Raw genomic sequence first — 25,760 nt, 5'->3', positions numbered from 1 at the left:
TGGAATTCCAAAAGTAACCCTAGGCTTTAAATTTTCACCTTCTATACTTCTATGGGACGGGTGAGTGTGTCACACTCAAGATAAAGGAACGTGGGCAAGTCAGCTGTCGGAAACAGCTCCAGCTCTGCCGTCCCGGATCTTCAGAGCGCGTGTGTGTGTCCCAGGCGGACTGTGGCCAAGGGCAGCTTGCAATCTGGTTTTCTCCCTTTACCGCTGCTTTACTGTTCACGCCTCAGCGAGCTATGGACTACAACTTCAGTCAGAGACCATGACTCCTTGAGACACTTCCCTCTACCCCCCACCCATTTTTTAAAGGAAATGATTCAATCCAAACTTCCTGGGCTGGCCATCTGCTTTCTCATGTTAACTGTAAGAAAAACCCAGGTAAAAGATTTCAATTCTGCTTTCCTTGTCACCAGCTCTCAGCCAAGGGCGGATCTGGTTCTTGCTGTTCCTTACTTTGCTTTCAGACCACTGGGAAAGGTATCAGAACAAACACCTGTTCAACAAGACGTTTCCACCCCAGAGCTACATGAGGGCAGCTCTAGGAAGCATGCCAAGTTACTGACCAGTTAGGAACAGCATCCCTGTGACCACAGTTGGACTGGAAGTCTGCACCAGTAATTTCCAGGCATGAGCAATTGAACACAATGCTTTAAAAGACTGACACAGTCCGAAAAAACTTGTGCAGGAAGATACATTTTCCAAAGTATATTCCAAATGTCAAGCTTTAGAGACAAAACAATCTATCACAATGCTGGACTTTGCTGACAGTGAGAGGGACAGACTAAATCAACATCACTGTCCTAAGATGAGCAGGGACACATGACTGAAGTTGAAATCGTTCAGATAGAAGTTGGAGCATCCAGGACTGAGTTCCAAAGACTGTGGAACATGGAACTGAGCACTGCACAAAGGGCGACACTATAAATCATCTCCAGCCATGGTGGTGAAAGATGTGACTTTCTCACAATAATTCTGACTAGAGAGCTACAGTGAACAGAGCCTAGACAGGAATGTTGGAACAAGAAGCCCTGGTTCTTATCCAGGGGAGAATTTGGTTGTCCCTGCATCCCCTTGCTCCAGGGGGACAGTGGGCAATGTTTGGAGCCATCTTCTGTTATCAGGGATGGGAGACAGGGCTGTGGCAAAATGGACTACAATAGCCAGCCCACAACAGTGAGTTACGCAGTCCAGAATGTCAACAGTGCCGATACTGAGGACCTCTGGGGCAGCGTGCAGAGCGCAAGCCTTCCAAGGCCTAGTTAGACAATACGGCCATTAGCTCAGAATTAAGAAATATGAAAAGTAGAATTCTGATCTACCAACATCATATTGACTGTGAAAAATTAAACTACTGGGCAGATTCCAGCACTCTACCATTTTTCATAAGAACAGCAGAAGTTCACATGAATGCAGAAGTGGTCCAATCTCCAATCTGAATGGCACAGGCCAAATGCATCCCACGTCAACTACATTTTCAACAATAGAAGATAGCTTAAGGAATAACCCGAGAGGCTAGCCTTAACTTTTTCATAGATCTAGCCTTCCATCCCATTTCCTAACTGAGTGCCTTTGGCTTCAATTTCAGAGACAGAGATGCATTAAAACCATTCCAATATTTGTGGATAGCAGCCAAAAATGATTTTTGTGTGAAATGGACACAGAAAAGCACCTTACATATCTCTGAGAACCACCACTGATTAGAAGACATTAAGAAATGGGGGAAGGGGTTTCCCATTTACAGAATTTGGAAAGACAAACATACACCGTAAGTCATTTCACAGTACAAAGCCATCCCCTTCCATACTCACTCCCAGGGGATCTCTCAGGAAGTACAGCCATACACAGTAACAGGGCTTGCTTTGTGCAAACTACAAGGAACAACAGTGTTCCCTCTCAACAGCTGGGCTTTCTGCATCACCAAGGAGAATGGAGTCTCACCCCGTGCTCACAATAGAAATGCCATTGGTTTGAATGTTTGAGCCAGGCAGGGTAAAGTTTCTTCCCATCAGAAAAGCTTAAAAGAAGCCTATAAGGGTTGGACTAGATAGTCTTTTTAAAATGTATCATTTCACGTGTCTGAGTGTTCGGCCTCCATGTGTGTCTGTGTAATGTGTGTGCCTGGTACCCTGGGAGGCCAAAAAAGGGCGCCGGATCCCCTGGAGTTCCGGGCGGTTGTGAACCTCCACATGGGTGCTGGGAAGCAAACTCAGGTCCTGAGCAAGAGCTGGCAGCCTCTGAGCTGTGTCTCCAGCCCAAGACTCGGCATTCTTGTTTGGATTTAGAGTTGATTGTCAAAGCACTGGTCCCTTTTGATCAGTTTGACTCTTAGAGGAATAAAGTCATTCTCACTGAAATGATGGCCGTTTAATCTCCCAAATCAAGCCTACTTAGGCAATCATTACAAAGAGCGACTCCCCCTCTTTCACCGTAATTGCTTACAGGTGGACTCCCATGGCGTGGGAACAAGAATCAGTGGCCTCTGTTGAGACTTTAGGCACAATTCGGCAGGGGGGCCTGACTTCTTCTCTGTGGACAATGCTTCCATCACAGCCCACTGGAGACTTTGTCTGGTGTTGATGTTTTACAGTTTTCAGGATATTTTTCTTACATGATGAATTATCATCTCCACACCTAACTATTGCTTTGCAGATCGGAGGTTAAGACACCTCCAGTGTCCCACAAGAGACAATCTCCAGCATACTGTCATCTGCCTGGGATCCATCCCACATCTCTCTCTTCCCTCTATGCCACTTACATGATACACTTTAAGAGCTGCTTAACTTACGTCTTCTCAAAAATATATCTTGAAAAACTATTTCATTTATTTAGAGGTACCAAATTCAGTCTTCAAGTCTGTACCCTCATAGCCATAAAGCAAAGGGCACTGGGCTAAATCATTAGGGAAAAAAATTTTAAAATCTCAATGGTAGATACTTAGAACTATCGACTACTGCTTTAAAGATTCAAGAGATTATTTTTAAAAAATTTGCATAAGGCAAGGTCCCCAAGAGTTAATGCGGCCACATTACTATCAAAGGAGAGATCATGCCAGGTGCCTTAGTCCCTGGTGGGGATCATGGGGTGTCTGGTTGTACATAGTGACATCCAGGCAGCACACCTAAATCCCAGCTGACCGCACACATATCTGGAAGAGACGTAACTATAACAGGGGCTAAGGAGACTCCAAGCCAGCCGGTCTCCCTTTCTTCCCCAGTGTCTCCAAGCAGACTTTGGGCTCTAGGTACAGCTGTACGTAACAGGAATGCTTCCCATCACCATACTGCCTTCTGAGCCGGCAGGTGTGTGTGTGTGGGGGGGGGGGGGATGCATTTGTGCTTCTGAGTTATAAGGACATGAATCTTTACAGACTTGAAAGTATACCTTTAACATGCCTGGCCTAAAGAAACCACCAAGCAACTGAGTACAGACAACAGGTCCCTCTGCTCTTAAAAGGACTGGTATGTACATTTTAGGAGACAGGTGATGTGGTCCATAACTGGACAAAACCAGGAGATCGGTAGTTTCCAAAAGTGGGCTGGACTAGAGTCGGTGCTGATGGTGTGAGGGAGAAACACTGAAAGGGTTTTAAAGGATGGAAGTGAGAGAGGTGTTTTGTCTTCAGAACTCCACCCTCACAAAATCTTTAAAATAGACAATCATACAAACAGATCTATTATTCTCATAACATTTAAATAAATTAATACAAAGTGTAAAGTACGGCCTCAGCTTTCCTCTTCCTCATCCTCCTTAATTACTGGAGTACCTAAAATGAAAAAGAAAAGATCATTTCTGGTCCCTTTCTTTTCTGTTTTTGGAGACAGGGTCTCTCTATGTAGTCCTGGCTGTTCTGGAACTTGCTATGTAGACCAGGCTGAATTTGAACTCAGAGATCCTCCAATTTTTTTGTTTTTGTTTTCCAAGACAGGGTTTCTCTGTGTAGCTTTGCACCTTTCCTGGATCTTGCTCTGTAGACCAGGCTGGCCTCGAACTCACAGAGATCCACCTGCCTCTGCCTCCAGAGTGCTGGGATTAAAGGTGTACACCACCACGCCTGACTTGTTTCCTTCTTAAGGAAAGGCTTTCACCCTCTCTATGCAGCTCAAGAAGAACGAAGACAAATAAACCCAGGGGGCCTCGAGTTCAAGCAAAGGTGAACACAGGATGGCTGACATTATCTTCTATTTCCTTTTCCCACTTGGCCCTTCTTTATTTCTGCTGGGGATTGAACCCAGGGCCTTCCTTACACATGCTAAGTACATACTCTTGGCCTTCTTCTTTTTAATGTGAAATATTCATGCAAATGCAGTCTAAATTATTTAAAGGGTCACAAGGCTAACTGCACTCCTGTACAGTCTGGGAACTAGAACATTACTAGTATCTTGGGAGCTGATCTGCCTCATGATTACTCCTGCATTGAGTCATTTTATGCCTCGGTATGTGTCTGAGGGGAGAAAGGGACACGTTTAAAGCTCTGGAGCAGACTGATCTAGAGACAGAAAGCAGCAGAGTCTAGGTGATGGGGAGAAGGAATGAGGGGCTGTAAAGAGCACAAGAAACCTTAGTTTATTGAGTTAATCTTTTTGTATGTGTGTGCACATGAGGATGCTGGAGAACAACCTGACGTATGCTTCCTCAGGTGCTGTCCACTGTTGTATGATATTTTGCTTGTGTTCTGACAAATAAAGCTTGCCTGGAGATCAGAGGGCCAAGCTAGCCACTAGTTAACAGAGGCCAGGCAGGTGCCACACACCTTTAATCCCAGCACTTGGGAGGAGGAAGCAGGAAGATCAGGAGTTTAAGGCCACTCTGGGCTACACAAGATTGAATCTGTCTAAAAGAGAAACAGAGCCAGGCGGTGGTGGCTCACACCTTTAATCCCAGCACTAGGGAGGTGGAGACAGGATCTTGGCCCATTCAGTCTGAGGATTCGTAGAGATAGGCCCACCCATTTGGTCTAAGGATTCACAGAGGTAAGAAGTCTCTGGTGGCTGCTGCTCTGCTTCTCTGATCTTTCAGTTTTCACCCTGATGTCTGACTCTGGGTTTTTATTGTTAAGACTAATTAGGATTTCACTTCAGTCCACCTTGCTTTTAAATATTTTATTTACCTACTTTTTATTTTTATTTTTACATGGCAAGATCCTGTCTCGAAAAAATAAACAAACAAAAGAATGAAACAGAACCCCTAATGTAGACCCTATGGGTTTGTGAACATGAGTATAGTGTCCCTGGAGACCAGAAGACAGTGTCAGATCTCAGAGCTGGAGTTATATGTGTTTGTGGGATGCCTAGCTTGTTTCGTGGGTGCCAGGATCTGAACCCAGCTCTCATGATTATACAGCAGGTACCCTTAACCACTGAGCTACTTTTCTAGCCCTTCTATCTTGTGTGTGTGTGTGTGTGTGTGTGTGTGAGAGAGAGAGAGAGAGAGAGAGAGAGAGAGAGAGAGAGAGGAGAGAGAGAGACTGAGAGTCTCATTAGCCTGGAGATTGCTGACTAGAAGAGGCTGTCTGGCCAGCAGACCCCAAGAACCCACCTGTCCTCACCTCCCCAGTGCTGGGACCCCAACCCTGCACTAGAGCACTGGCTTTTCCACATGGGCTTTGGGGATCAAACGCAAGTCTTTACTAAGGATTTATACTCGCCTTATACTTGCCAGGCAAGCACCTGACCAACTGAGACATCACCCCAGCCCATGTTTATTTTCTTGACAGTGGTGATGATTATGCATGTTGACACTTATCAAACTCTGTACTTTGAATATGTCAAGTTCATTATGTCAATTACACCCCAATTAAGTTGTTCCTTGTTTTGGGTATAGAAGTAGCTACTTAAGGGCTGTGTAGGGCTCTAATGCTCACCTCAAGAACAGAGAGCATTTTCTTCCTTAGGAAGCATATCAGAATAACCCGAGCATATTTTTAAACCATATACATCTCCTTAACTCTCCTTAGAGATTCTGGAAGGTCCCTCTAGCACAGGGGTTCTCAGCCTTCATAACGCTGCGACCCTTCAATACAGTTCCTCATGTATTGAACTCCAGCCGTAACATGATCATGTTGCTCCTTCATAACTAACCTTGCTTCTGTTATGAATCTTATGGATCACAATGTAAATATTTTTGGAGACAGAAGTTTGCCAAAGGGGCCATGCCGCACAGGTTGACCGCCACTGCTCTAGCAGGCTGCAGCCCCACTTGGTAACAAATGCTGCAGTTACTTGTTATGGACAAAGGTTTGACTACAGAGCTTTACACAGCAGCTATGAAGAAGGGGTGAAGGGTCACAGAGCAGGACCGCAGGGGTGGAGCACGGTGACGCAAGGGTGTGAGGAGAGACAAGTCCTCGAGTCTGAGTATGACTTGATGAGGTGTCGACTGAGTTGAGCACTGATAAACACGACTGAGTGTGGGCATAACTGACTGAGTGTGAGCGCACTGATGATAACACGACTGAGTGTGAGTGCACTGATGACACGACTGTGAGTGTGAGTGCACTGACGACACGACTGTGAGTGTGAGCGCACTGACAAACGACTGTGAGTGTGAGTGCATGATAACATGACTGTGAGTGTGAGCGCACTGATAACACGACTGAGTGTGAGCGCACTGAACATGACTGAGTTGAGCCACTGATAAACACGTGAGTGTGAGCACTGATACAGACTGTGAGTTAGCACTAAACACGACTGTGAGTGTGAGGCATGTAACGACTGTGAGTGTGAGCGCACTGATAACACGACTTGAGTGTGAGTGATGATAACACGACTGTGAGGGAGTGATGATAACACGACTGTGAGTGTGAGCGCACTGATGATAACACGACTGTGAGTGTGAGCGCACTGATGATAACACGACTGTGAGTGTGAGCGCACTGATGATAACACGACTGTGAGTGTGAGCGCACTGATGATAACATGACTGTGAGTGTGAACGCACTGATAACACAACTGTGAGTGTGAGCGCACTGATGATAACATGACTGAGTGTGAGCGCACTGACGGGATAGCATGGGAACTCATGTAGTCACTGTCACCATCTCTGGGTCGTCTCCTTTCTCCCGTTCAATCAGCTGGGCTAGTCAGCTGTGCGCATGATCGTGTCAGAGACAGAACAGAAAGCAGAGAGAGACCATAGCCTCGCTTTTGTCTCTGAAAATCTTTAAAAAGCTGAAAAGAATCTCTTAGTGGAAAGACAGAATAATGTGAAGAAGGAGGGCGATGATTCTTCCCAAACTAGAAAGGTACCTCCCCAGGACAGCAGGAGACACGTTCTGGACCAGGGGAACTCTGGCCTGATTTTTAACACCATTGGGGTGGGGAGATGAATGCCTGGGATTTATCTAAGGAGAGAATCCATATGATCACATAGACCTCATTCAAAACCAAAGACCGACCGACCAAACAAAAAGGCCGTTTCCACACCCCGGGTGCACAGCATGGCTGTGGCAGGGAGCAGTCAGGATGAGTCCTACAGAGGTGCTGGGATGGGGCCAACTGATGCTTCTGGGGTGCTTGTTGGGGACCGCTGACCTACTGTAACTTTTCCTCATGGCTTGCTCTATAATGATGGCATCATCCAGAGACATTTTATGAGTGTCTTACTATAGCTGGGTATGGTGCCTTTAATCCCAGAACTTTTGAGTTTCGGTCAGCATGACTACACTGGGAGTTCTAGGCCTGCCTAGACTATATAGTAAGACCCTGTCTCAAAAGCCAAACAAAACCCCAACAAACAAAAAAGAATGGCATACTAAATTTCTTGATAGCCCAGCTGAATTGGATTGGAAGGTGGAGTTCAAAGTCAAAATGAATTCATACTGAGATTTTTTTCATATGTTTGAATTTCTGGGTTATTTAAATATAAGATAATTATAATGATATTATTGAATACTGTGCTGGACAATGTTTAACAGATTATTTCTGTTAATCCTCATAACAACACTATAATGTTTGTTATATTAACATGTTATATTAACAACCCTTTAACATGATTACTAATGGTATTATTGTCTCCAGTTTTTATATTACAAACGAACAAGGTTTGATGAAATTAATTAACAATTACAATGTCCCCAAAGCTTAAAAGTGTTAGAGCTGGGACTTGGCCCAGTCTGTCAGGGATAGCTACTGATATAACACAGATCTCAGGGACTAGGAAACTACAGTCTCGGGGGGTGGAAGTAAGGGGGAACAATATCATTCTGATTCAATTGTGAAGGGCAACTATTTGTCACTTTCCACAAAATAATAGTCTTATAACTTGGGAATAAGCCTTGTTTCTTATAAGATTTAAGCCCAGGGTGATCTTGGTACCAGTCTACAATTCCTAAAGCTAGATGGCCTAAAGCTAGATGATCAAATTGCAGGACAGAAATGGCCTTAACAATGAGAGACAACTTCCCTTTTCCTCAGTTTTGCTCTTTCCCATAATGCTGTGCCAAAATCTCAGGGTTTCTACCCAGGAAAGATTTCCTAGCTAGCCCAGAGCCACTCACCATCCAGCTTTTTCAGCTTCGGGACTCTCTTGGTCGCTTCATCGATCCAGTTACCCTCAGCAGAGTGCTTCTCCTCCAGGGGATTGCCCACGAACACCAGGTCCTTCCAGGCACGGCAGTTCCGCCAGCTTCACAAACTCCGCTGCAAACACAAAGGACGCTGTCCACACCGAGAGACGGGGTCACACGCTTACGGTGTTGGAGGCAGCAGTCAGTCACTAACTCCACCTGTGACTGCAGGACAGGCTTTAAGATGTGAGGAGAAGGGAAACTTGACTAGAGAAAGTCATCGTGTGGGGGAATTATGGGATGGGAGGGGAAATGAAGACTTGCTCTTCTACCTTCAATGCTGCTCTAATGTGGGTGAACAGAGAAGGCTCAGTGTCAACGAGAACAGTAAATATCTGAGGCACTGCGTCAGAGCAGGCTGAGCCAAGCTGCCTTGGTCTCTGAATTCTCGAAGCGACTCATTCAAGTCCTTATTACAGAACTTACAACAGTTTTAGAAACATGATTGTATTGAACATTTCCCTCTCAGCTGTGAACTGAGTGGGTGGAACCATGTTCCCGTTCTACATGGTATACACAGCATGGTGTTAGAACACCCTGAAAGAATAACATGCACATAGAGGCAAGGCAAAGTAGGCATGCAATCAGCCTTCCACATTTATTCATTGAAATGACACTCTTCAGCCTTTGGATAATACACTTTTTCATGATCAACAGGGCCAGGACCCATATTCACTGTAAGTCAATGTGTACGTGTGTATGTATGTGTGCATGCGCACACACGTGTGCATGTCTGTGTGGATGTGGAAACCTGAAGTTGGCATTAGGTGTCTACCTCAAATCCTCTTTATTATTCTTTCAAGTAGGATCTGTCACTGAACATGAGCTTACTGATTCAGCTTGATTGACTGTTCATCAGTCCCCAGGATCCCCTCCCCCTGTCTCCACCTCCACACCACCACTTGGATTATATACTTCTTGTATTTTTTTTCCCTTTGGTTTTTCAAGACAGGGTTTCTCTGTGTAATTTTGTGCCTGTCCTGGATCTCGCTCTGTAGACCAGGCTGGCCTCGAACTCACAGAGATCTGCCTGCCTCTGCCTCCTGAGTGCTGGGATTAAAGGCACTGCTGCCCGGCTTACTCCTTGTATTTAATTATCCTGATTATTAAAGCTGTTTTTGGGAATTCAAGCCGGCGGTGGTGGCGCACGCCTTTAATCCCAGCACTCGGGAGGCAGAGCCAGGCGGATCTCTGTGAGTTCGAGGCCAGCCTGGGCTACCAAGTGAGCTCCAGGAAAGGCGCAAAGCTACGCAGAGAAACCCTGTCTTGAAAAACAAAAAAAAAAAAAAAAAAAAAAAAAGAAAGAAAAAGAAATAAAGGTCCCTATTTTACGTATTTTCCTCTAATTGGGTGCTTTCTCTTTCTATTAGTATGTTGTGAGGCAAGTCTCACTACCTCAAACTCTGTCCTGCCCCAGCCTCCTGAATGTGGGTGGGGGTGCATCCCAAGTGTGCCCAGCCCCTGCTGACTGTCTTCTAGAAACAGGAGCCAGGAGACTAGCACAAGTCACGCTCAGCTTACCCCAGTCTTTTACCAAGTTATTAGACATGTAGAGGATCTTTAGTTTCTTCATTACATGGATCCCTTTCAACTTCTCGATAAAATTGTAGGAGATCCACAGTTCTTCTAATGTGTCGCCTACTGCTTCCTGGAAAAGAAAGCATCTTATTCACATTCTTACCTTTAACTCTTGGTGCCTGTCTCTTTCCTTACCAAATATGAGAAGGATTTTTTTTTCTTTCTTTCTTCTTTCTTTCTTTCTTTCTTTCTTTCTTTCTTTCTTTCTTTCTTTCTTTCTTTCTTTCTTTCTTTCTTTCTTTCTTTCTTTCTTTCTTTTCTTTCTTTTCTTTCTTTCTTTCTTTCTTTCTTTCTTTCTTTCTTTCTTTCTTTCTTTCTTTCTTTCTTTCGTTTTTCAAGACAGGATTTCTTTGGGTAGCTTTGGTGCCTGTCCTGGATCTCGCTCTGTAGACCAGGCTAGCCTCGAACTCACAGATATCCGCCTGGCTCTGCCTCCCGAGTACTGGGATTAAAGGCGTGCGCCACCACCACCCGGCTATGAGATGGCTTTTAAAGAGATCTGAGACTTGTCTACTTATTGAAGAGCTGACACTTTGTGGAAGTTCTAGTTCATGATGGGAATGAAACAGAACATTCCCTCCCCTTATTAAGTGGATCTGAACTCTGTTCTCCAACTGTTCCCAAGCATTTAAGGATAGCTACTGAGATCACCAAGAGGAGAAGTAATGGCACTGTCCTGTCATTTTTATTGAACAGCAGTTTCAAATTACTTTCTTACAGGTGTTAATATTTGGTCCTGAGAGAACTTAAAAGTAGACACACCAACTTAGCTTATTTGTATTATATGAGGCTCTATCTAAGATCTCATTTACATTAAGTATCAGAACTTGCTCTAAAATGCAGATTTTCCCCAACATTCACTAGAGGGAAAAATGAATGATTAAAACACGAGGAGATCTTTATATTCCCTGAGCCCCTGTGTCCAGAACACAGCACGGCACTTGCTCTCTGTTTGCTATCCAGCCCTCTCATTGCCACCCGACTCGGTCCACACTGTCGTTGTATGCGTGTCTCGTTCCTACAGCTGCCTACCTCGTTCTTTGCGACAAAGTCTCTCACTGGCTGGGGAGTCACCAATGTGGCTGGGCTGTCTGGCCAGCAAGCCTGGGGACCCCACCTCCACTTCCCCAGCTCTGGGATTATAGTCACACATTATTGTTCTTTTTAAGTGGGTTCTGAGGGTCAAACACAACAAGTTATGCTTGTGGAGCAAACACCTGACCAACTGAGCTATCTCTTCAACCTCACCTTATCATTTTGATATCTAAAAATCAGTTTTAAATACTTGGTCTTTCTATTATAGCATAAAAGTTGTATTATACTGCTTTTTTTTTTCTTTTGAGACAGGATTCTCTGTAGCTTTAAAGCCTGTCCTAGAACTTACTCTGTAGACCAGGCTGGTCTTGAACTCACAGAGATCCACCTATCTCTGCCTCCCGAATGCTGGAATTAAATTAAAGGCACGACAGGCGGATCTATGTGAGTTCGAGGCCAACCTGGGCTACAGAGTGAGTTCCAGGAAAGGCGCAAAGCTATACAGAGAAACCCTGTCTTGAAAAACAAACAAACAAACAAACAAAAAAATTAAAGGCATGAACCACCAAGACCCGGTTCATACTGACTCTTAAATGTTAGACAATCACCATTTGCACAGAGGTTTTTCAGTAGACATTAGACAATGCAATGATCTTTTCCTTTAAACCTCAGTTGAGTCGCTGCTCAGAGTGGAGCACGGGCTTTGCAGGTATCGCGTCTGGGTTCACTCCTCGGTGTCACACTCTGAGTACTGAAATAGGACAATAAGGGCCTCCCTTGTGAACAGTGTGTTAGAGGTTGTGGGAGTGGGAAGGTTTTATTTATTGGCTGTTGTTCTAATTTTGGACCATATAGTGACAGATCCTTGTTGCTTGATTAGTATAAAGAAGTCAGATAATATAACATTGCTTAATAAGATTTTAGAATGTATGATTGCTAAATACTTAGGACTGTTTGTAACTGATTACTCAGGTACATAAAATAAATAGTCCCATCCCTACCAGGCAGCTCTTACACATACAAGCTAAGAGTTCCACCTCTGAGTTACAGCCCCACCTAAAACAAATAGCCCTTTATATCTCATATACCATCGCTTATGGAAGAAAAGCTACCCCATTCATTGCAGCAATGAAAACTATAAATTCTCAGGAATACATTCTTGCTCGAGAAATGTATTAGGTCTTATAGGAATGGAAACTTCTATAACTTTGTTGAAGAAGAGCAACAAAATGAGCAAGTCTTCCTGTACGAAAGATGCCACTGCTATGAGGCCGTCAGTTCTTCAGTCAGTCTGTGTAGTCAATGCGTTTCTATTACGGTTTCCACAGGGATTGATGCTCACGAATGTGACAACGTGATTCTCAAACTTCCCCAGAGTAAACACTCAGGAAAAGCCAGGAATGTTTTGCAAAGGAGAGAGGACTTGTCCTAGTAGGATCACAAACAACAAAAAGCTAAAGAAGGAGGAGGCACCAGATAGGCAGTGAGAATCTATGAGGGAATGAGAGGTCCTGAACAAGCAGGAACTCACTCACACATACAAGAGTTTGGTGGGCAGCTTTTCCAAATAGCGGAAGGGGGCTTGAGAAACTTTTTTTTTTTTTTTTTTTTTTTTTTTTTATGTGTATGGCTGTTTTGCCTGCATGTGTGCCTGTGTACCATGAGCATGCAGTACCTGCAGCAGACAGAAGAGGGCACCAAATACCTGAAACTAAAGTTACCGACTGTTGGGAGCTGACATGCGGGAATGGGAATCCAACCTGGGTCCTCTACCAGAGCAGCCAGTGCTTTTAACCACCAACCTGTCTCTCCAGCCCCTAAAGAGACTTCTTTATAAATGGCTAGTCATTTAGAGAAACAGAAAGAAATAATGTCTGATCCTTAGATACACGTAAAAATAAACTCTAGATTAGACATGTAAGCTTTGTATATTTGGTGTGTGTGTGTGTGTGTGTGTGTGTGTGTAGAGGGCAGAGGTCAAAGTTGAGTGTCTTTCTCTATTAGTCTCCACCTAATGCTTTGAACAGGGTCCCTCACTAAACCTAGAGCTCAGCAATAAGCGAGGCTGGCTATTGAGCCCTCAGAATCTTCCCGCCTCTGCTCCTAGTGCTCAGATTACAAGTGTGCCCTGTGCCTGCCTTCTTTACATGCTAGGGATCCAGACTTGAGTCCCGCTGCTTACACAGCAAGCACTTTACTCACTACACTGTCTCCTGAGCTTTAGTATAAACTTTTAAATGCTGCAGACAGGTGCGATGTTGCAGGTCTGTACTCCCGGCATTCGGGAGGCTAAGGCAGGAGGACTGCTGTAAGTTCAAAGCCAACTTAAGTTACAAAGGCTTTGTCTCAGTTTGCTTCATTGTACTTGTTAACACCTAATGCACAGTGATCTTTAGGATTTCTCCTATGACCATAACGTGAGCTCAATGATAGCAAGAACTGTTTCATTTTTATTTTTTTCTGGTTTTTCAAGACAGGGTTTCTCTGTGTGGCCCTGGCTGTCCTAGAGCTCTCTCTGTAGACCAGGCTGGCCTCAAACTCAGAGATCCACCTGCCTCTGCTTCTCAAGTGTTGGGATTAAAGGTGTGGGTCACCACACCTGGCTCACAAAGTCTGTTTTCAATTCTGCTACGTATATCTCGTGCTTAGACCAGTTCCTGACTTAAAGCAGGTATTCACGGGTTAGAGGGGCACCTTGGTGGTTAAAAGTGCTTGCCCTCTAACCCCGAGGAGCAGTTTGGATCCCAGCACCTACAAAGTAAGCCAGGCATCCCTCCAAATGTCCCACTCTGAGGGCAACAGGAGCAGAAGGATCCTTGAGTCTTGCTGGCTTCTCGTCCAGCTAAATCCAGACTCAAGCTCAGGAAGAGACTTTGCCTCACCAGATACAGGTGGAGGGCAGTGCTCATCTACCTGAGATGGCTCATCCAATAAACCGTTTGCTGCTAAGTCTGAGGACCTCAGTGCAGTCCCTGGGCCCCACATGGTGGAAGGAAGGAGTGACTGTTGGAAGTTGTCCTCTGACTTCCCCAAGTATAACTTCACACACACACACACACACACACACACACACACACACACACACAGAGAGAGAGAGAGAGAGAGAGAGAAGAGAGAGAGAGAGAGAGAGAGAGAGAAACATAGGCATCCGGGAAACATGTCAAATGGATTTGTTGAATGGATCACATGAAAAATATTTTTTCATATGAAATTTTAAAAGGAGACACCGAGCTGGTGAGACAGCTCAGGGCATCACCATGATTTCTGCCAAGAATGGTGATTCAAGTTCAAGGCCCAGGACCCACACGTGGAAGGGGAGAGCCCCTCCAGTTGTCTTCCGACCCCCACATTCATGCCACGACACAGCACACACACACACACACACACACACACACACACACACACACACGAAATAAATAAGTATAACTCAAAAACAAACGGAGAAAAAGATACACAACACAGCATGTATAGCACACTTCACTTTACAGACTCATCAAGGACTGAAAAAACAATTAAGCCAAATTTGAGCAGTTTGAAGCTGTCAGTAGTTTGTTGGTACTTGGTTTTAGAATTGTAAAGTTTCTACACTATAAAAACATTATTTTTATAAGAAAGTGTATGCTTTTTAAAAAGTAAAACAATAACCTACCAGTCCATTGAGGTTCTTGATGTTGTTTCTTCCTAAGGACAAAATCCTCAAGTTTTCTGTTGTGGAAAGAGGCATTTTATTTATGAGAAATATACACACAACTGTCCCAAGTCTAGCAGAACGATGCTCTAAGAACTTCACAGACTAAGGTCTGTACACAGCCAGTTAAAAAGGCTCTCCCACAGAACAGGCAGTGAGCAGGCAAGGGGAGCAGCAGAGGCTTGCTGCTAAGCTTAGTGAGCTGAGCTCATTTCTCTCAGGACCCACACTGGAGCAGACCCCCCCCCACCCCAGGTCGGTCCTTCCATCTCCACACGTCTGCAGGTTACTCCAATTACAGAGAAATCAAGGAGGGAAAACCTGAAATAGCCCAAATTATTAACGAGTCAGCAAAAATGGAAAGAAAGGCACCATTTCAGACACCAGCCTGGTGATAGTTAACACTTCCCCTGAACTCAGCGGCAGTGAGGGATGAGGTGCAGAGTGGATGGGACAGACCTATGGCTAGGATATAAGACACCCCTAAAAGACTCATGTGATAAAGGCTTGGTTCCCAACGCAACAGTGTTCAGAAATGGAACTTAGGGGAACTGACTGGGTTATGATGGCTTTGATCTCATTAACAGATTAATTCCTTGATGGACCCATAATACGAGGCATCAGTGGGAGGTGGGGGGAACAGGAAGTGGGGACTGAGGGGAAAAGCAGGCCAATGTGGTATACCCTGGGAAGACATGCCTTGTTCCTGGCCCCTTCCTCTCTCTTCTAGGAAGCATGACCAACTTTCCTCTGCCGTGACATCCTGCCATGGTGTCCACCCTGTTTTGGGCCCAAAGCAACAGTCTAGATGAGCTTAACTGAAAACTCTGAGCTCTTAGCCGAAGTCAGGCCTCTTGGTATTCACCATCTTGGTATTCACCATGGGGTAAGGAGCCTGCCTGACATGAGGACAGGAAGGTTTCCAAGCTACAGAGCTTCCTCTGAGGGGCTCCAAAGAACAGAACATGTTCTCAACTATCATTGTTGCTGATCTTTACTGGGGGGCGGGGGTTAGTGCTGGAGATTGAACCCAGGTCTTATGTATGCCAGGCAAGCATTCTACCATGGAAGTTCACCACCAGCCTCCTTCCATTTTGAAACAAGATTTCACTCCGTAGCCCAGGCTGGCCGAGAATTCATTATATCATGAGGTAGCCTAGGCTGGCCTTGAACTTGCGGTGATCATTCTGCCTGAGCCCCCCAGTACTGACATTACAGGCAAGAGCCACTATGCCAGCTTCAGTCATTCCCCTGTTCTTGAGACAAGGTCCTGCAACAGTTGTTCAGGCTGGCCTCAAACTCAAAACTCCTTCCTCAGCTTCCCAAATAGCTCAAATTATATATGTACACTATCCTACCCAGCTTTAGTCATCATTTTATATGTACCACATACAATTCTATCCTTCATTATCTCTTAACTCACTGATCTTTACATTAACTGCATTAGTAGGTAAACATTATTAAAATCTAAGGTAAATTATTATATTCTCAAGTTAATGATCATGATGGTGAAGATCTGGGAAGTCCTAGAGAGGAGGTGGCATTCTTAATCCTGACCTTAATTTCTTACAGGGTTTTTCTTGGGAGAGGACGAGGCTGTCCACAATGAGGAGCACTTTCTAAGCAGATGTACAAAAAAGAATGGTATGGCCAGGCACGGTGGTGCACACTTTTAATCCCAGCACTCAGGAAGCAGAGGCAGGTGGAGCTCTGTGAGTGTGAGGCCAGCTAGATCTACAGAAATGAATTGCAGGCCAACCAGGGCTACATAGTGAGACCTTGTCTCAAACAACAAAAACAAACAAACAAAAATCAAACAACAACAAAAAAAACCCAACAAACAAGCCAAAAAAACCCAAAGAATGTTATGTTTATGTTTGAAAGTGACTAGGGTGGCACAGGCTTTTAAATGATTTGACACATTAGGCACTAAATCTCTGTTAGGCAAAGATGAATGATTAGAAGGTCTCTGATCTGGGAGAATGTATTTTCAGAATGGGAACTCTGGCGTCAGTAAGGACAGTTCACTGAAGAACAGAAAGACAGAAACGATGACTTCGGATGCTGTCCGATGCTGCTTTCAGACACACAGCATGGCTATAGGTCATGCGTGAGAGATGCTCAGAGGTAGATCTCGCTTGTTCTTCAGCACCACCACATGTGCTCACCATTTGATCTGTGCCCTTTAATTAGGTTCATAATAATCAAAATCTTCACTTTAGTGTGTTGTGGGCTGGGTGGATAGTTTAGTCTAGCATGAAGACCTGAGTCTGGGTCCCAAAACCCATGAAAAGAGCTGGTGTGGTGTGCACTTGTAATCCCAGATCCAGTGAGGGGAAGACGGGCAGATCCTGGGGCAGGCTGGCTAGCCTAGCCTATTTGGCTAGCTCCGGCCAGTAAAGAAAGCCTCTTTCACAGCAAGGTAGATGGCTTTTGAAGAATAACACCCAATGGCGGCCTCTGACCGACACACACACACATACGGACACCCACTCAAAACACACACAAATATACAAATGTAGTGTGTTATGGCTAACATTCAAAAAAGACATCAAGTTCTAAAATTCACACTAGAACTTATGCTACAAGGGCATATGCTGTTTTCCAAACTACCCCAGTTTACGTGTGTACATTTGATTTGTATATTTATAGGAAAGTATAGTAAGTTCAAATGTTGTTGTTTTTTCCTGCAAGACTTAAGGGGGAGCTACTGAGGCTCCACATTAAAGGTTCCGCTTTATGGAAAGGAGCAATCGTCTGAGAGGACCTTCACAGAAGAGAATGAACAGGGTTCAGTGGTGGACTTGGAACAGGACTTGGTGGAGCAGGGAGTTACCACAGACTTAATAACAGCTCCCCCAAAGATACCTACATGCCAATCCCTGGAGCCTGTGACTGTTACTGTGTATGGCAGAAAAGTCCTTTGTAGATGTGTCCAAAGATATTGTGATAGAGCCAGTACTTGGAAGGCAGAGGCAGGCAGAGCTCTGTGAGTTCGAGGCCAGCCTGGTCTACATAGTGGGTTCCAGGACAGCCAGGGCTACATAGGAAGACTCTGTCTTGGAAAACAAAAACAAAAACAAATAAACAAACAAAAAGAAAGAAAAAGAAAGGAAAGATCTTGAGATAGGGGATCATTCTTACTATCTGGTGTGCCAAAGTGTCCATGTGTCCTGATGGGAGGGAGGCAGGGACGTAACATGGACAGAACAGAAGGTACTTTGACCACAAAAGCAGAAATTGGCATCATGCAGTCAGAAGCCAAGGAATGTGGCAGTCACCACAAAACGGAACAAACAAGAGAAAGATTCTTCCTAAAAGCCTCACAGGGAGGCTTGGTTTTTGGCTCAGTGAAACATTTCGTATTTGCAACTTCCAAAACCGTGAAAGAGTACACTCTGTCATTCAAGTCACCGAGCTGCTGTAGCCATTGGAAACTGAGGAAGTGAGAAACAGAGGCAGGGAGGGCGGAGGCACCGCTCCCAAGGGTAAGGAGCTTAGAGGGCCCGGAACGGTGGGAACTTACAGTTAAAATACAAGTTCAAGACACAGACAAACCTGAACAAAAACACACACAACAGGAAATCTGGCTGTCTCAGTCATCTCAACCTGAACTCTATAAAAATATCCAGGTCTCATGCCATCCCTCATTTTCTTTGGATAACCAAACTCGAGACACGGTTACATCTCGTCTCCGTCATCTGACATGGACTGTGGTTAAAACAGGTGCCGGCATCTGGAATGACACATGTCTCTGGAATGTTTGCTCCAATAACTAGGAACCCAAGAGCCATCTGTTCCCGTGGATTACTTACTCAAGCCGTTCAGGTTGGCAATTTTTTCAATGCAGTTTGTAGACAAGGAAAGCTTCCTTTAAAAGAATAAAGAAAAATTTTAATCAATTTGAAAAACCTAAGTGTCAGAAATTATTTCTCAATAGCAATAGCCCATGGAAGATTTTTAATTCATGTTTCTTTTTGTACTGAATTCATTTTCCCCCTTCACTCATAGAATTTATTCTTTAATCTTGAAATCTCCCCCCCACCATTGATTATAAAAGTTAACACATATTCATTATAGAGAATTAAAAACAAACTTTTTAAGGGCATTTGGTGTTATCAAATGTTTAGTACATGTATTCTTTGATTGAATATTTCACAGTCTTCCTAGATATTTTTATTGCATTTCATGAATGAAATTGAGGTGCAAAGCCGTTAAGCAATTTCCCCAATATTACACAGTTACAAAGTGGTAGGGCCAAAATTAGAACCCTAGAACATGTATGTATCTTACCCTCATGATTTGACTTGAAGAGGAATTATTCATTTTTAATCTGCTTGAAAAAGCAAAGGCAATTACTATATAAATACTTGGCGAGTAAAGGACCAGCGCTGCATGCTGTCTACTCACTCACCCACTCCTGAGCACTCCCAGTGCCAAAAGGAACGCCTTGAAATCTAAGGCTATGGCTGGGAAGGAATTCTTTAATTTCTCTTTAGGCAGCCTGTCCAAAAGATGTCCACAAAAACTATGAACAGCCTGGCTCTTTCTAAGTGGTTTCTGAGGTGCTTTGCGTAGCTCACAGGCCTCAAACACGTTGCCTTTCAGACAGTTTTATGATAAAAACATGTTTGATTACTTTGAAGTCATAGTTGAAGCAAAACAATTTTTGCTCTATGCCTTCATCACAAGGAACAAGTTGCACTTGGTAAGTAAACAAGTTTGCTTTTCCTTTTGATCCAAAGATATCAGTCTAATAGGTTTGCAGATAGGTGTCCAAGAACAGTCCAATTTGCTTACTGTAAATAGGACGCTACGGTTTCGTTAGGAGACCTTCTGCTTCTGTGAAATTGAGATTGAGTTAATCTCCTACAGAAAGGGCAAGTGAAGGGATTGCAATTAGATAAACACAGGGTAAAGGAGCCCCAGAAACTCTAGAGTATTCTACAGCCCTGACAAGATGCAAGCAAGTATGAAAACATGGGTATGATGTAACAGGGTATAACTTCCAAGTTAGCCACAGAACCCTGCTAAAAACTGTACGGAATGTTTAGAAAATAAATGAAAAGAATTAGTATCAACCTGATATTTAAAGTCCTGGGAAATAAGACTACAAAATGAGTATAATTTGATCCCAATTAGAATTTTTGTTTGTTTTTATGAGACAGGATCTCATTATCTGACCCTGTACTAATGATCCTCCTGCCTCAGCTTTCTAGGGGATGAGGTTACAGGCATACACCACCATGCCCAGCCTAGTTAGAATTAGTCCCAAAGTGCTAATACTAGTTCCACAATGTATTGCAATTTAGGTTGATATTAATTCCTTTTTTCACATTTATTGTATTTTCTAGGTATTTTGAACTGTATTTTAAAGTTCTTTTTAAAAAAGAGGCATCTCTTAGGCATCTAGTAAATAAACATGACTGATTCGGGTTGGTAACTTTAGAAGAGAAAGCAGTAGACTGTTCAATTTTGTTTTATTATTTTATTGCCATACGGAAGTGGAACTCAAGGCCTTGTACCTGCAAGAGCTGGGCAAGGCCACTTCTAGTGAGTCTGATGACCTCCAGCCCACTTTTTACCATTTGTGTGTGTGGTGTGTACACGTGTGTACACACAGGTAGAGGCCTAATGCTGAGGAATTGTGCTTCTGAATCATCAGCCATCATTCTTCCGCCTATTCATTGAGGCACAGTCTCTCAGTCAAACTCAGCGCTGGCTGATATGGCAAGCTTGCTCTGGAGATTCCTTGTCTCTGCCTTTCGAGGTGAATTAGCCAGCACTGATGTGTGTTCTGGAGATCTGAATCCAGTTATCAGTGTTTTGAATTAGCTAGCACTGATGTGTGTTCTGGAGATCTGAACACAGTTATCGGTGTTTTGCAAGTACTTTAACCAGCCCTTTTAATTTTTATTTTTTATTTTGAGAGTCTTGTAAGTTTCCCAGGTTAACTCTGAATACCATCCCCTGCTTAGGAAGTGGTCTGCATAACAAAGCCGGAAGTTACTGTGTTACTTAGCTTCTCTCAAAAGACTAGGTAACTTCTAGCTATGAACACTGTATAAAAACTGTACAGAAAAAAGTGCTGTATTGTTCAGTATTACTCTATCAATAATCTCATAAATCAATCATTTTTCACATTTGGCTTTGTCAGGGGAGAAACTACAGCAAACAACAACAAAGGCCACAGAAAGCAAACAGGTTTGTGTAGAAAAGGAAGGAAAACTTAACAATAATAGGAGGGTGAGAGAGGGGAACTTACTCGCAGTTACCAAGTGTGGATAGAGATGCATCCATCTTCTCTATTGGGGGGATCTGGGCATACAGCTTTATCTCTTTGGCCTCAGATGGCCTCTGACCAGTCTTCTCTTCCTATGGAAAAAATTAATTTGGTACAAAATGATCCTTGGTTATAATGTGGAACAAAAGAGGTTAGAATTTCACAAGGCCTTTCAATGTTTGTTTCAAAATAATGATTATGCTTTAATAACTCAGATTATTATTCACCACTTCCTCACTGGCATTTGTCCTTGTCGGCCTTAATAGCCATGTTTCTCCATACCTGGGCCAGATAACTCTTAAGTCTTCACAATGAAAACAAGCAGAAAAGAACTCCTATTTGCAATAGTTTAAGTTCTTTAAGAGACTTTCAAATAACAGCTGAGCAGTGGTGGCGCACGCCTTTGATCCCAGTACTCGGGATCCCCAGCACCTTCGTGGCTTCATTCCTTTAACCCCTGGAGTTGGGCTTTGGGGATGTGAACTCAGGTCCTTGTGCGTGCCTGCAGCAAACACTACCAGCTAAGTGATCGCCCGGCCTCTCTGTGCTTACTGTCATCACATTTATAGGTCAGGGCATCATAGGAAAGTGACACCTAGTAGGTCTTCAGTAAGTGTTGGGTCATTTGTGCCAACCTGATGGGCCTAGAGGACTCATTAGTACAAAAGGCCCAGAAGGACAAATATTTCATGTTCCCATTCGTGCACGGAGGGTAAAGGCATTGATCTTATCTTTTAGAAGTCAGGAGGAGAATAATGGTTACCCCAGGCTGGGAAGACAAAGACGGGAGGAGGAGGCTGGGGTGCTCTCTGCACAGAGATTATGATAATCTGTGTATTTCAGATGAGATTGGGTGCAATCAGGGTGGTCTCAAAATGTCACATTGTATTCTATACACCTGTACAATCATTGTACGTCAATTAAGACTTTTAAATGTTAAACAGAGAATGGTGGGTTAATCAGTGAAATAATATACTTAACACCTTCAAAGATCTTAAAGTCAAAGGCCATTGGCCATAATGTAACTAGAACTAGAATCTATGAACTAAAAGCAAATGAAGCCAAAACAAAATAATTTTCTAGAATGCAATTTAAGGAAGATCAAATCTGAGTCTAGTTTATACTCTTTCTTTAACAAATTTTGTGAAATACTTAACCCAGCAGAAGCGTGTGTGTGTGTGTGTGTGTGTGTGTGTGTGTGTGTGTGTGTGTGTGTTCATGTGTGTTGGCATGCATGTATGATTGTGCCTGTGAAAGCCAGAGATTGATGTCGGGTGTCCAGCACTCTTATTTATTTGTTTATATACTGATTTATGGTTTTTTTTTTTTTTTTGATGCAGGGTCTTCTGTATCCCAGGCTGACCATGAACACATTATGTAGTCAAGTATGGCGTTGAACTTTTGATCCTCCTGCCTCCGTCTCCTGAGTGCAGAGATTATAGGCATGCACTACTGTGCACCATTTTATGTGGTGCTGGGGATCAAACCCAAGGCTCTGTGTGTACTAGGAGAGTATTCTGCTTTCCCAGTTGAATTTCATCCCCAGCATCGACCTTCATCTGTACGACAGTGTCTCCCACTGAACCTAGAGCTCACAGATGCAGCTAGACTGGCTGGTAATCCTCGGGAATCCTCCCGTCTCTATCTCCTCAGCACTCTATCTCCTCAGCACCGGAGTGCTACTTACTGCACCTGGTCTTTTGTGTGAGGGTGGGGGATCTGAACTCAGGGCCTTGTACTCGCTTGTGCAGTAAACACTTAACAACTGAGCCACGTCCCCAGCCCCAAGAACGACTCTTTAAAATGCAGTTAGAATAAAAATACAGGGGATGAAGAGATGGCTCAGCGGTTAAGAGCACTAACTGCTCTTCCAGAGGACCTGGGTTCAATTCCCAGCCCCAACATGGCAGCTCACAACTGTCTGTGACTCTAGTTCCAGGGGACCCGACACCCTCACACAGACATATATGCAGGTAAAGCATATATGAACATTAAATAAAAATAGAGAAAAAAGAATAAATACAGAAACTTACAAGCACTAACATACAAATTCAAGTATTTCATGATTCTACTCACTTTTTCCCAGATACCTAGACTACTGTCTATTTTCCCAGATACCTAGGCTACTGGAAGACTTTTATTCCGAGTCTAGCTATAGAGCAGGAGAGATGCCTGGTTCATTGGTGAAAACAGTAACTCAGAAGTTAGGTGTGCATGCCATAGTAGAGCACTTGTCCAGCATGTAAAACGCTGGTTCCGTCCACCCCCAGCACCACATACACAAAAAAAAAATCCCCAAGGAGATCATTTGTCCAATTTTCCCCAGTGGTGATGCTCAGCAGAACTGTAATATATCACAAACAGGGTATTGTTATTTACAAAACCCATCACTTTGCTCAGATCTCCCCAGTCTGCCTGGTATAGTTGGTATATATGAGTGTGTGTATATTTACATTGCATGCTAACGCCTATACAATTTCATTACTTGTGTAGGCTCAGGCATCCACCACCACAGACAAGATAGCTAAACAGTCCCAAATCAAAAGAATCTCTTGTGTTGAATGGTCAGATGTAAACACCAGCTCAACCTTTTCTTTGGGTTTCTGAAAGGAGGAGAAAGCCATCTACTCACCCATCTGGACAGGGCTTCTTTGATTGTTGTTGCTTTTGCCTTAAAAAGAGGAAAGGGGGAGGAAGAAGAAACAGAGACTTCTTTACTCTGCCATTTGCTGATTCATTTTCATGCAATAATTACTGGCCTCGGCTTCTTCTACCATTAAAGCATTCACTTCTTTCTCTGAAATGCTAAGATAGAAGATGGGTAATCTCCCAAGAGCCAAGTGATGTCTTTATTTTCTCTCAGAGTAAATACAGAAATTATGGTGTGATATCCAAACATTTCACTCCAACTTAGTTTATAAAAAATATACAGCTTTCATACTTAATATTAAAATAAATCTTGTTTCTCTGATTCTATATTTTTTTATATCTTAACATTGAAAAGCAAATGCACATTCTAATTGGGAACAATTTACAGTTGCTGTGGCAAGATAGCTGTGGTAAAATTTTAGAAAAATATTAATTTTATTTAATATACATATATTCCTTTTTCATGTCTGCAAAAGATAACCTGACCAAAAAAACCATTATGTCTAAATATATGTAAAAGAGCCATTAATAAAGAGCTCTATTAGTAAGTACAAGGGGGCTGGAGAGGACTCTCAGTGGTTAAGAGCACTTACTGCTCTTCCAGAGAACCTGTGTTTGGCTACCAGCATCCATGCAAAGCAGTCCACAACCATCTGTAACTCCAGTTCTAGGTCATCTGTATTTCTGGCCACTCATACACACACACACACACACACACACACACACACACACACACACACAAAACATAATAAAAATTAATCTTAAAAATTAAATACAAAGCCAGGCAGTGGTGGTGGTGGTGGTGGTGGTGGTAGTGGTGCATACACACCTTTAATCCCAGCACTCAGGAGCAGAGCCAGGCGGATCTCTGTGAGTTCGAGGCCAGCCTGGTCTACAGAGTGAGATCCAGGACAGGCACCAAAACTACACAGAGAAACCCTGTTTCGAAAAACAAAAACAAAACAAAACAAAAAAAAATGGGAAAAAAATTAAATACAAATAAAAGTTCTAAATGACAGGAAAGTACCTGGTATAATTTAATTCCAATTTGTTTTTCTTTCATAACAGAACATAAAATGTTTCATCTTATAAGAAATAGCATCTTTGATTCATTTTAATATATTTAAAAATTTGAGTGAACAAAAAAGACGACGTCCTGTTATAGAATATTAGTTAAAGATTTGTTACATTGGTTTATACTATGAAACATCTGTTTAATGATGCAAAGACATGCTGCATTCCTTTATGTTGCATTTCTCTAATTTTGTGAAGCTCTGTTACTTTGCCTGCCTAAAACACCTGATTGGTCTAATAAAGAGCTGAATGGCCAATAGCAAGGCAAGAGAGAGAAATTAGGTGGGGCTACCAGGCAGAGAGAATAAGTAGGTGAAAAAGAGGAAGAAGAGGGAGGAGAGAGAAAAGGAGGAGAGGAGGATGTCAATGGCAAGCCAGCTAGCTACACAGCCAGCCACAGAGTAAGAAGGAAAGAAATATATATAGAATAAGGAAAGGTAAAAAGACCAGAGGCAAAACACAGTTAAAGATAATTTAAATTAGAAAAACAAAAAAAAAAAGGAGGAGGAGGAGAAGAAGGAGGAGAGAAGAAGAAGAAGAAGAAGAAGAAGAAGAGCTGACTAAAAACAAGCCAAGTTAAGTAAGGCCAGATATTCATAAGTAAGCATAAGTCTCCATGTATTTATCTGGGAGCTGGGTGGTGGGCCCCCAAAGAGTTTTTTAAAAAAACAAACAATTACAATGTCCTTTATGAATTACTGTTTGAGCTCATTTTTTAAAAAAAGAGGAACCATAAACAACAGCAAAAAAGAAAAAAAAAACTTAAGCTATTACTATATCTAGAAAGTAGAATACTGTACTAATAGCTCTTGCATCAAAAAAGTATCAAAGTTCAAAAAGAAAAAAATAAAAAGCTGAGGTGTGCCTCAGTGGTTAGAATGCTT

At 43.1% G+C, this 25,760-nt stretch overlaps 1 protein-coding gene across 1 annotated transcript in view; it reads right to left on the bottom strand.

The window, feature by feature from the left end:
• Positions 1–1,754: 1,754 nt before the first annotated feature.
• Positions 1,755–25,760, bottom strand: part of Dnal1 (dynein axonemal light chain 1) — a 27,595-nt gene continuing 3,589 nt past the window's right edge. The window contains 8 exon segments of the mRNA XM_028876969.2: positions 1,755–3,769; positions 8,501–8,603; positions 8,605–8,642; positions 10,091–10,217; positions 14,832–14,887; positions 18,686–18,741; positions 21,136–21,245; positions 23,786–23,824. Coding sequence (XP_028732802.1) covers positions 3,729–3,769; positions 8,501–8,603; positions 8,605–8,642; positions 10,091–10,217; positions 14,832–14,887; positions 18,686–18,741; positions 21,136–21,245; positions 23,786–23,824 — 570 coding nt within the window. The 3' untranslated portion in view covers positions 1,755–3,728.

Source organism: Peromyscus leucopus, chromosome 14 (assembly GCF_004664715.2).
Source record: "Peromyscus leucopus breed LL Stock chromosome 14, UCI_PerLeu_2.1, whole genome shotgun sequence".
Classification (NCBI taxonomy): Eukaryota; Metazoa; Chordata; class Mammalia; order Rodentia; family Cricetidae; genus Peromyscus; species Peromyscus leucopus.
The sequence above is the reverse complement of the archived record's forward strand: the minus strand, read 5'-3'. Positions and strand labels throughout refer to the sequence as shown.